Source organism: Lampris incognitus, chromosome 4, assembly GCF_029633865.1.
Source record: "Lampris incognitus isolate fLamInc1 chromosome 4, fLamInc1.hap2, whole genome shotgun sequence".
NCBI classification, from domain to species: domain Eukaryota; kingdom Metazoa; phylum Chordata; class Actinopteri; order Lampriformes; family Lampridae; genus Lampris; species Lampris incognitus.
The window spans coordinates 67,951,575-67,963,845 of record NC_079214.1 but is presented as its reverse complement, the minus strand read 5'-3'; the positions used below and the strand labels follow the sequence as shown (position 1 = coordinate 67,963,845).

At 51.4% G+C, this 12,271-nt stretch overlaps 1 protein-coding gene across 1 annotated transcript in view; it reads right to left on the bottom strand.

The window, feature by feature from the left end:
• The window catches only part of plekha7b (pleckstrin homology domain containing, family A member 7b), a 176,292-nt gene extending 164,965 nt beyond the window's left edge, over nucleotides 1–11,327 (bottom strand). Inside the window, exons 1-3 of the mRNA XM_056278536.1 lie at nucleotides 11,222–11,327; nucleotides 11,015–11,091; nucleotides 10,830–10,887 (exon numbers count right to left, since the gene is read on the bottom strand). Of these exons, the coding sequence (XP_056134511.1) occupies nucleotides 10,830–10,887; nucleotides 11,015–11,091; nucleotides 11,222–11,304 (218 nt within the window). The 5' untranslated portion in view covers nucleotides 11,305–11,327. The remainder of the gene's footprint in view (nucleotides 1–10,829; nucleotides 10,888–11,014; nucleotides 11,092–11,221) is intronic.
• Between the last annotated feature and the right edge of the window lie 944 nt (nucleotides 11,328–12,271).

Genomic DNA, 12,271 nt, shown 5'->3' with positions numbered 1-12,271 from the left:
ATGGTCAAAGCATGCTGATTTTACAAACAAACTAGTTTGTTTGGTTCCTTTATCGTTCTCGTAGGAGCTCCATTGAAACTCCTTCACATACAATTGTGAAGTTCGTTGTCTACAAGGAGGGCGGAGCAGTGGTTAGCGCGGTTGCCTCACAGCAACAGGGTTCTGGGTTCGAGCCCCGGGGTAGTCCAACCTTGAGGGTTGTCCCAGGTCGTCCTGTACGTGGAGTTTGCCTGTTCTCCCTGTGTCTGTGTGAGTTTCCTCGTGTTTCCCCGACACTCCAAAGACATGTAGGTCAGGTGAATTGGCCGTAATAAATTGTCCCTAGATGTGTGTGTGTGTATGTGTGTGTGTGTGTGTGTGTGTGTGTGTGTGTGTGGGCCCTGTGATGGACTGGCGGCCTGTCCAGGGTGTCTTCCTGCCTACCGCCCAATAGACTGCTGGGATAGGCTCCAGCATCCCCATGACCCTGAGAGCAGGATAAGCAGTTTGGATAACGGATGGATGGATGGATGGATAACGTTAAGGAATTTTACATGGATGGATGATAACATTAAGGAATTTTACATGGATGGATGGAGGATAACATTAAGGAATTTTACATGGATGGATGGATGGATGGATGATAACATTAAGGAATTTTACATGGATGGATGGATGGACGGATGGATGATAACGTTAAGGAATTTTACATGGATGGATGGATGGCTGGATGATAACATTAAGGAATTTTACATGGATGGATGGATGGATGGATGGATGGATGGATGGATGATAACGTTAAGGAATTTTACATGGATGGATGGATGGATGGATGGATGGATGGATGGATGGATGATAACGTTAAGGGATTTTACATGGATGGATGGATGGATGGATGATAACATTAAGGAATTTTACATGGATGGATGGATGGATGGATGATAACATTAAGGAATTTTACATGGATGGATGGATGGATGGATGGATGGATGGATAACGTTAAGGAATTTTACATGGATGGATGGATGGATGGATGATAACTTTAAGGAATTTTACATGGATGGATGGATGGATGGATGATAACATTAAGGAATTTTACATGGATGGATGGATGGATGGATGGATGATAACATTAAGGAATTTTACATGGATGGATGGATGGATGGATAACATTAAGGAATTTTACATGGATGGATGGATGGATGGATGGATGGATGGATGGATGATAACATTAAGGAATTTTACATGGATGGATGGATGGATGGATGGATAACATTAAGGAATTTTACATGGATGGATGGATGGATGGATGGATAACATTAAGGAATTTTACATGGATGGATGGATGGATGGATGGATGATAACGTTAAGGAATTTTACACCATTTTGACAGACAGCACTATATCGGCTAACAAATGCAAAAATACCATATCTATGAATCCAAGGTTAGTATAGCCCGACATCCAACCAAAACTAGTTTTCAAATAACTAAACAACCGTCCATCCATTATCTGACCCGCTTATCCTGCTCTCAGGGTGGCGGCGGGGATGCTGGAGCCCATCCCAGCAGTCATTGGGCGGCAGGCGGAGAGACACCCTGGACAGGCCGCCACTACACGCCACTACACGTCTTTGGACTGTGGGAGGAAACCCACGCAGACACGGGGAGAACACGCCAACTCCACCCAGAGGACGACCCGGGACCACCCCCCAAGGTTGGGCTACCCCGGGGCTCGAACCTCCGACCTTCTTGCTGTGAGGCGGCCGCGCAGACCACCGCGCCACCGTGCCGCCCATCAAATATTCGATCAAATCAAATATTAAATGAACTTGGCTATTCCAGACCTCGTTCCGTGGGACGTTTTAGGTAACAGGGTCTCGTTACTTTTAGGAAACCAAACGGCGCATCACAACGTGAGAGTAGCGGGATGTCGTCCCAATGCTGCAGCGCCGTGGAAAGACAAAGGAGGGTAATATTGAATTGCCCCCGGTATTTGGAGCGCTGTGTGTGGGAGTCTTGACAACCCCGGATATCCAACACTTCCCGCTGGCCTGCCTCGCGGCACTGTAAGCCCGTCCAACAATACGAGCTGTGTCCCAACAGGACAGCGCCGCATACCTGGCTGGGATCAGGCCTTCCTACGGGAGCTATAGGGTTGCACATTTCCAACGCAGGCCGAGTGTCCGAGCGACCCACTTGCTGCAGAGCGGCAAGCTGGGGAAGAGCACTCGGAGCCATGTGGCCCCTCCGGCACGTCTCACACGAAGGCTTACCGGCACGGCTTCGTTAATGGGAGCACAGAGGTTTAGCGGGGAGTTTAGGGGGCTGCGACCTCCTCTGAAATGTTTGTGAGTGAGTGCGTGTGACAGCTGTGGTTATGGACGCCCTTGCCAACACGGGGGAACTGCAGAAAGACTGCATGACTTGCGTGATGTGGACCGCCGTACTGATTCAACATTCCAGCCCTGTCTCGCCCTCGTCTCTCTCAGCTCAAGAGTCAGTGGTTTGGGGCGTCCGGAGAGCGTAGCGGTATTCCATTGCCTTCCGACACGGGGATCGCCGGTTCGAATCCCCGTGTTACCCCCGGCTTGGTCGGGCGTCCCTACAGACACAACTGGCCGTGTCTGCGGGTGGGAAGCCGGATGTGGGTATGTGTCCTGGTCGCTGCACTAGCGCCTCCTCTGGTCGGCCGGGGTGCCCGCCTGTTCGTGGGGTGGGGGGGTCAGCATGATCCTCCCACACGCTGCGTCCCCCTGGTGAAACTCCTCACTGTCAGGTGAAAAGAAGCGGCTGGAGACTCCACATGTATGGGAGGAGGAGAAGGCATGTGGTAGTCTGCAGCCCTCCCCGGATCGGCAGAGAGGGGGTGGAGCAGAGACCGGGACGGCTCGGAAGAGTGGGGTAAATGGCCCGGATACAGTTGGGGAGAAAAGGGGGGGGGGAAAGTCAGTGGTTTGCACATAGCAATGGAGACTAATTCATCGTTAAAGGCTCATTTACTGTTTGTGTCGCTATCAGAGTTTATCTGTCCAACACAGAAACAATGCCTCACATCAACAAGCTGCAGCCTAACCAGACACTGAACTGGGTCTGGGATGTGACCGACCAGTCGAACCTGTTTTTTTATTATTATTATTATTATTATTACTGAAATGGACCCATGGTGGGAAGACGATCGGGTCTCTGGCCCACAGCTAGACGCAATAAATGTGAGTTTTGCCACAGCGGCACCGTCCCAACAATCCCTCCTTTGTGCTCCGCCGTGGCTGCTTTCCATCAGCAACACACAAGCCAATCCACCGACCGCGGTCAGGACGGTACCATGTGGACCCGGAGCCTGCTCAGCCAGCCGGGACAGCAGGGCAGCGGCCATGTCGGGCACTTTTACAGTGAAAATGACTAAGGTGTGACACAAATCAGTATTCGTATGCGTCAAGCTTTCGCCTGTGTCTACCCCCACTGACCAAAACATGAGTGGAAATGATCAAATATGGCCAAAAAGAAGAAGAATTTTTTTTTTTCATCATTCTGCAACGACACGGGGACTTAACAGTGTGAAGGCTATGCTTAAATCAGATTACAGTACACAAGGAACAGGGTTAAAGGCAAAAATCTGTTCCATGGGATAAAAGTGTCTCGATGCATACTCAATAACCTAGGTAAGCTGATTTGCATATCGTTGTGCCACTGTATTGTTTATAAGGGTGGGGGTACCTGCAGTCAGTTGAGACTGAAGAGGTCACTTAGATGATGATGAAACGTTTCTGTCAATAAATGGTGTGTCCGGATGAACTGATTCAAAAGATTTCACGATTTCCACTTAAAACAATTGTATTTTAAAAATGTGTTTAAAAATGGCAGGAGTGGCAGACTGGGGTGGTGGTTCCCCTCTTTAGAAAGGGGGGCCGGAGGGTGTGCTCCAATTATCGGGGCATCCCACTGCTCAGCCTCCCTGGGAAAGTCTTCCCTAAGGTGCTGAAAGGAGGCTCCGACCCGACTGTTGAACCTCGGATCCAGGAGGAACAATGCGGATTCCGTCCTGGCCGTGGGGACCAACTCTTCACTGGTTTAACCACTGCCATACTCGTGAAGCTCAATGTCCTCCGTAGGGTGTCTGGGCACACAGCCTTAGAGACAGGGTGAGGAGCTCGGACATCCGGAGGGAGCTCGGAGTAGAGCCGCTGCTCCTTCGTGTCGAAAGGAGCCAGTTGAGGTGGTTCGGGTCTGATTAGGATGCCTCCTGGGCGCCTTCCTTTGGAGGTTTTCTGGGCACATCCAACTGGGAGGAGACCCCAGGGTAGACCCAGGACTCGCTGGAGGAACTACATGTCCAACCTGGCCTGGGAACGCCTTGGGATCCCCCAGGAGGAGCTGGAGGGTGTTGCTGGGGAGAGGGAGGTCTGGAGTGCCCTACTTAGCTTGCTGCCACCGCGACCCGACCCCAGAGAAGTGGCTGATGATGAGATGAGATGAGATGAGATGAGATGAGATGAGATGAGATGAGATGAGATGAGATGAGATGAGATGAGATGAGATGAGATGAGATGAGATGAGATGAGATGAGATGAGATGAGATGAGATGAGATGAGATGAGATGAGATGACCCTTTAGTGAAAATACACTGACTACGTCAAACCACGAATTGAAACTCTCGAAACCAAAGTGAAAGCCAAATAAGCTTTGTCGTAGAGCTCTGAACACCTTCAGGGGAAGCACACGTTTCGAGAGAAAAACTAATCCTAACACAAGGATGCAATCTTTTATTGAAAATTGCCTTCTGAGTCACACATCAGATTATAGTTACCTCACCTCAGAACGTGTCATAGGCCACAAGAGGAAGCACACCAACCCTCTGTAAGTGTTTTCGACATTCATCTACATCCCACACACAATGAAAGATCCCTGTCTCCAGTCATTAGTCGGGTTTAATTCTGTTTGCATACAACATGCTGTTGTAGAATTTGAAGAACCATTTGAAAAATCAACTGGACTATGACGCACATATCGAATAAGGGATTGAATATGGATAACGTCACACGGCATATTAACACGGTCATCCGAGGTATCTTGGAAAGCAAATGCAACACAAACAATCCAACCTACGGACATCAAAAAGCCTCTCATTTTCAGAAACTTGCGTGAAAACGTAGACCTGGTGCCGACGATGAGGTTGTCAGAAGTGGCCAAATCCATATAAAAGAGCAGCATTAATGACAAATTAAAAGTACTTAAGATTAAGTAACTCCCTTATCTCCATCCCTCAACAGGCTGAAACCTCACTTAACAGTTTTAGCCTTGTAAAATATACGGTCACTGTCAGAGGCCTGGAACCCGTCCTGAAACCACCTTCTGTGCTCGATTGCTGGCTAACAGCAACATCTAAATCATCTTTGGCACGTACGGATAATCTCTCATTTGTGCAATAAAAGTATTAGAACATCTATATACTGCAGTAGGAATGAATGACTGAACCGTGGGCTCTCTTGTGACGTCTGAGAGTGTGTGTGTGTGAGTGCTGGAGGTGGCCACTGCAGTCTATGAGCCTCCATTAAATATAACCTGCAGACACAAGGAACAAACACGGAAAAGCCGGCACCAGCCAGGGCTTCCATAAATCTGACAGAGCCCAGAAAATGGACTAGCCAATTTAAGAAATCAACAGCAAACTACTGCCAGGAAATAAAAACAGCTTTATTAGCAGAAATTTTTAAAAAAAGAAGTCCCCAGTCTGTTGTAATGAAAAGGTCACGTCCATCACAAGCAAACATTTAAACCAGCAGCAGCAGTAAAGGACTCCGACTTCTAAATAACCACAGATCAAGCAGTTAGTCGTTTAGCACTGCGGTTTAGTGCTGGGCATTATGGAAGATATCACAAGTAGCACGAGGGATTTTCCATGACGGCAATATATATCATCAGATCTGCTTCATATGCAAAATACCATGAACGCGGCTGAGGTTCATCTCATTGAGCTGTTCGGTGATGTAGAGCAGTGTTTCTCAACCCAGATCCTCAAGGACCCCCTATCCTGCAGATTTTCTTTGCAATCCTGAATAGGTACCTGTTTGTAGTTATTCAAGCAATCAGCAATGAACGTCTGAGTTTGCACACCTTGCATAATTAAGTGCTATGAGATGACTGGCTGAGTAAGTGCAAGCAGGGCTACCTATGCAGGGTTACAATGCAAATCTGCAGGATAGGGGGTCCTTGAGGACTGGGTTGAGATTTGTGCAGGTCATCCCAGTCTGTCTTCCATTTCTACAATCAGTGCAGTTACTCATAAATAATATTTACCGTTCACTTTCACTATACAATTTTTGTGATTATGTTGACTCACTTTTTAAAATATTTGCACCTCACCTACCCAGCCACTGACCCCATCTACCCAGCCACTGACCTCACCTACCCAGCCACTGACCCCACCTACCCAGCCACTGACCCCATCTACCCAGCCACTGACCCCATCTACCCAGCCACTGACCCCTCACCTACCCAGCCACTGACCCCTCACCTACCCAGCCACAGACCTCACCTACCCAGCCACTGACCCCTCACCTACCCAGCCACTGACCTCACCTACCCAGCCACAGACCTCACCTACCCAGCCACTGACCCCTCACCTACCCAGCCACAGACCTCACCTACCCAGCCACTGACCCCACCTACCCAGCCACAGACCCCTCACCTACCCAGCCACTGACCTCACCTACCCAGCCACTGACCCCATCTACCCAGCCACTGACCTCACCTACCCAGCCACAGACCCCTCACCTACCCAGCCACTGACCCCACCTACCCAGCCACTGACCCCTCACCTACCCAGCCACTGACCCCACCTACCCAGCCACTGACCTCACCTACCCAGCCACAGACCCCACCTACCCAGCCACAGACCCCACCTACCCAGCCACAGACCTCACCTACCCAGCCACTGACCTCACCGCACCTCACGGATGTAGAGTATGATATAATGTAATGTGATAATATCAAACCGAAACAAGTTGTCAAATGAAACAGAGTCTCATTACCATTCATTTACACATCAAACTTGTGTATCGCCATATGACCGTATCTGGATTTCATCCTGATACAATGACCGCTGAAAGACGATGAATGATGATACTGAATTATCGCCCAACCCAGGTCCCACTGGTCCAGGGCTAGTGTTTTTACTGGTCCCTCTGATGACGGTGTTACATGTTCATGTTTTATATGTTCATGGTAGCTCCGACTTTTACCCCCCTCCACCTTTTCTCCCCCAATTGTATCTGGCCAACTACCCCACTCTTCCGAGCCGTCCCGGTCGCTGCTCCACCCCCTCTGCCGATCCGGGGAGGGCTGCAGACTATCATATGCCTCCTCCGATACATGTGGAGTCACCAGCCGCTTCTTTTCACCTGACAGTGAGGAGTTTCACCAGGGGGACGTAGCGCGTGGGAGGATCACGCTATTCCCCCCAGTTCCCCCTCCCCCCCAAACAGGCGCCCCAACCGACCAGAGGAGGCGCTGGTGCAGCGACCAGGACACGTATCCACATCCGGCTTCCCACCCGCAGACACGGCCAATTGTGTCTGTATGCCTCACCAAGCCGGAGGTAACACGGGGATTCAAACCCGGATCCCCGTGCTGGTAGGCAACGGGACAGACCGCCACGCCACCCGGACGCCCCCCGCCGTGACTTTTTAATGGCTCTAAATGTTTTGTTTCCCCAGCCAGGGCCACGTGAATTAGTATATGATCTGAAGATAAACTGAGAAGTTCAACTAGCGGAGGGCCAAAGATGCATCTCCATCCTCGGTCTGGCCTCCAGAGATGTGTCTTCACCTTCCCCATTGATCACAAAGCAACACGGGGGGAAAAAAAGAAGACAAAGACACAGTGTCCACCGGCAAGAAGCGGGCCTGATTTACCGCCGCTGACATTTAGACCGCCGTACATCCCCCCCCCCCCCCGACACTGTTGGGTTTCTCTCTTTTCTTCCTCCACTAGAGCCACATAGCGAGGGAACAAGAGGAGGAAAAAGACCGCCTTCTTCCAGCGCACAACAAAAGTGTCTGCAATAACAAGTTTCAGAGATTGGTTTGTGTGTCTGGTGAAGTCAGCTCCCTGTCTGAAACCCTTTTCACACTTTCTGAAGATTTGCATGGACTGGTGCACACATATCCACCCCTCTGTCCCAACAAAATAGTACATATACAGACAGACAGACAGACAGACAGACAGACAGACAGACAGACAGACAGACAGACAGACAGACAGACAGACAGACAGACAGATAGATAGATAGATAGATAGACAGAAAGACAGAGAGAGAGACAGACAGGCAGAGAGACAGACAGGCAGAGAGACAAAGAGACAGACAAAGAGACAGACAGACAGACAGACAGACAGACAGACAGACAGACAGACAGACAGACAGACAGACAGACAGACAGACAGACAGACAGACAGACAGACAGACAGACAGACAGACAGACAGACAGACAGACAGACAGACAGACAGACAGACAGACAGATAGATAGATAGATAGATAGATAGATAGATAGATAGATAGATAGATAGATAGATAGATAGATAGATAGATAGATAGATAGATAGACAGACAGACAGACAGACAGACAGACAGACAGACAGACAGACAGACAGACAGACAGAAAGACAGAGAGAGAGACAGACAGGCAGAGAGACAGATAGATGTAGCAAATCCGGGGGGGCAGCCGGGAACCGCAGCAGCCTAGAACGCAAACCCGGGTCTCCCGCACCACGGGCGACTGCGTTAACCAGTCGACTAAAGGGTCCGACCCGTTAGCCGAGGGCTAGCGAGTCTAGCCACTCATGGTCGATATGGATATGTGGGTGTAACCCTAGAGGGCAAGACAGGACCGTGGACACAGGAGCAACAAACTCGTCACACCGGGAGGAGTTGCTGCTCTAGTTTATGATGATCTGCCTCCACTTCAGAATGTGTGTGTAGAACTGGGTCTGGCAGGAGGCTCGCCTTTCGTCCTTGATAGTTTGATTCATCAGCTGGCTTTGGGTGATTTACATCTGCCCTTGTGTAGGGGTATGAGGAAATATCGATACCCTCGAAGTATGGCGATATTATCTTTTGCGATACTGCATCGATTCTCGAAACCGCTGTATCGATGTTTGATTGTTTACATGTAAAGGTTCGTGACAAACATTTTGTGTAACCCCCACGACCGCTAGATGGCAGTGTTGTAACCTATCTCCAGCCATTTGACTCTTCCGATCCCACCCAACTACGTGAACTGAGACAGCAAGCAGCATAAGCGCAAAGAAGACAGGCCTATGACGTCACAATACATCGCCTTTCTGACGGTATCACAATATATCGCGATATATTGAGTGGTAACCCCCCTGTATCGTGATACGTATCGCATCGCCGGATTCCTGCCAGTACACAACCCTACTCCTGTGTCTTGAGTCCATGTCCCGGGTCCCATCTGCTGCCTAGTGAGAGCCACGGGCCCCACCCCTGCTCAGCACACACGCGGCACGACACACCACACCCACTCGCTGTCATGGCCGACACGCCGTGGACAGAAGGAAGGGGGACATGTGCGTCCGGCAATCGGCGCTCGGCCGAGCCACGTCGGGCGCCTGCTTGTTGAACAACGGCGTTTATTTTTCAACAAGGGCGGTGCAGGAGAGAGACTGCAGGTTCTGTCCTCCCCGCTTCAACCGTGTAATCACGCCACACACCTCCGTCACCACGTGGTCAACCGGGCACGTGTCCTCTGCTTTACTGTCTCCATCCATCCATCTGTCTCTCCGTCCATCCGTCCATCTGTCTCTCCGTCCACCCATCCATCCATCTGTCTGCCTCTCCGTCCACCCATCCATCCATCCATCCATCTGTCTCTCCGTCCACCCATCCATCCATCTGTCTCCGCCCATCCATCTGTCTCTCCATCCATCCATCCATCCACCTGTCTCTCCGTCCACCCATCCATCCATCCATCTGTCTCTCCGTCCACCCATCCATCCATCCATCCATCTGCCTCTCCGTCCGCCCATCCATCCATCCATCTGTCTCCCCATCCATCCATCCATCCATCAATCTGTCTCTCCGTCCGCCCATCCATCTAGTTCACGCACAGACATGCGCACAAAACGCACACACACGCGCTGTGTGCCTGTGTAATGGAGAGGGTAGAGGTCCCGCGTGGAGGACGTGAGCGTCATCTCAATAGTTTCCCTCCTGCCCCACCAGGCATTGCCCTTTCCTTCCCAAAATGCGAGCAGGAGACCGCAGTTGGGCTAATTGGTAGCAGCCATCCAAGGGTGTGTGTGTGTGTGTGTGTGTGTGTGCGTGTCTGCATGCGGGTTAATGTGTGTTTACTTGCAAGTGTGTGTTTCTTTGCCTGGCTGCATACACATAAAGCACGGTGTTATCACTGCAGCAGTTTTATTGTAATCAGACACCACGTGTGTGTGTGTGGTTTCAGTCCATAACAAGTCGATATCAGCGCTCCGTTGCATGCAAACGTGTGAAATACACGCTTGGGAAATACTCAACCCGGTCTCACCGATATTCGTACAAGTAGCACGATATTACACTTTGCGTGCCATGCATGCGCCAAAATCCAGTTCTGCGTGCAGACGGACGACCCAGTCCGTCAGTCAGTCAGTCAGTCAGGAGTGCTGGCTGAGACATAACCCCTGCTACGTGCACACGTGCTACACACACGCACACGATCGTGCACACGCAGACACGCACAGCCGAGACGTAAACGGACAGCCAGCAGCGCGGCCGGGCGGTGCATTTCTCACGGTCAAACTGTGCAAGAAAAAAAAAAAAAAGAAGAAAAAAACGCCACTCACTTGATGAAGTAGCTGGCCCCCTCGTCCGTGAAGCCCTCCTCCCAGCCCCGCGGTAGATCTGCAACAGGAACACCACACACTTGTAAGCGCACCGGAGAACAAGCGCTGCTGCTGCTGCAAGGCAAGGCAAGGCAGCCTCGACACGGCCAATCAGTATCATCACAACCATGCGTGTGCGGGCGCACCTGATCGTATCATGTGTCCCGAGTTGACAGGCTCGCCGGTGCGAGGATGCAGCCAAGTAGTGCTGCGAGTTGTATCGCTGCAAAGAAGACACCTGTTACTGAACGGACGGCTTAGCAAAAACAACACAAAACAGCAGCTGAACTGCGACGAGCTAGTCGCGGTGAAACGTGAACGGCGTTGCAAAGTTGTCCGTTTAGAGGGCTTACTTGATGAAGAAGACCCTGCCGTCCCTGCAAACTCCGTAGGACCAGTGGTCCGGCAGGGCGTCCCGCGCCGGAGGTGCCGCCATGATCTCCTCCTTCCCCGGCTCGCTTGTATTGCATTCCTCCTCCTCCTCCTCTCCTCGCACTTTTCCAGGGAGCCCGACCACCGCTAGGGCTGCACCGTCTTTAAAGGGGAAGACCGAACTTGTTGTTGGGGGGGGGGGGGGGAAATCCACCTTCCACCACACCACACGGCGCTCCGCTGCGCCTTCCGCCGACGGAAAGGGCTGCGTGGCGTCGAATTCTGCACCCCCAGTAAAACGTGTCCCCCCAGAAAGGCGCTGGGTCATGAAAGGTGCTGCTTTCGGCAGGGCGACGCGGTCTCAAGTCCGTCGCGGCGGATCGTGCAGAGGTGATGTGGAGGTGAAAGGGGGCCCGTGGGGACGGCGTCTCCCGCCGGGCCTTCGTGCGGGAGAACAACAGGATTTATTTTGCGGCGCACAACTTTACTCTGCAGCCCGCCTGCTTTCGGTAGTGAACCCGAGTTCATGATCCAGAAACAGGAGAACCATCAAACCAACCCTGTGCATGTTGCAGTTTCTCCTTTGGAAATGGAAACGCAATAAGCAAGTGTCCCCCTTTGACCGAATATCAGGGGTAACCCCAGGAGGGGCGGGGGTAACCCCAGGATGGACTACTTTTTACCCGGCGGAGACTTCTGGAAGAAGCTTTGCACAAAAAGTGGTCCGCAGCGCCAAAGCAGGCTGCAGAAGGCTGCATGGCATTAATGCAGCCTTACCGGAAGCTGGGCATGCCGGGACAGTGGCCTCCCTGGCACGGCCTTACCGGAAGCTGGGCATGCCGGGACAGTGGCCTCCCTGGCACGGCTGGTGGTATATCCGACTGTCAGAGCAACTACACTTGCTCGCTGAATCCAAACACAAACGCAGCTCATGGACGCATAAATCCCAAAATGCATTGACATTAACGTGACGCGGGTCAAGAGGTGGCGCACGGGGGGGGGAGGGTTGAGAGTGACGTCATCAGTAACAG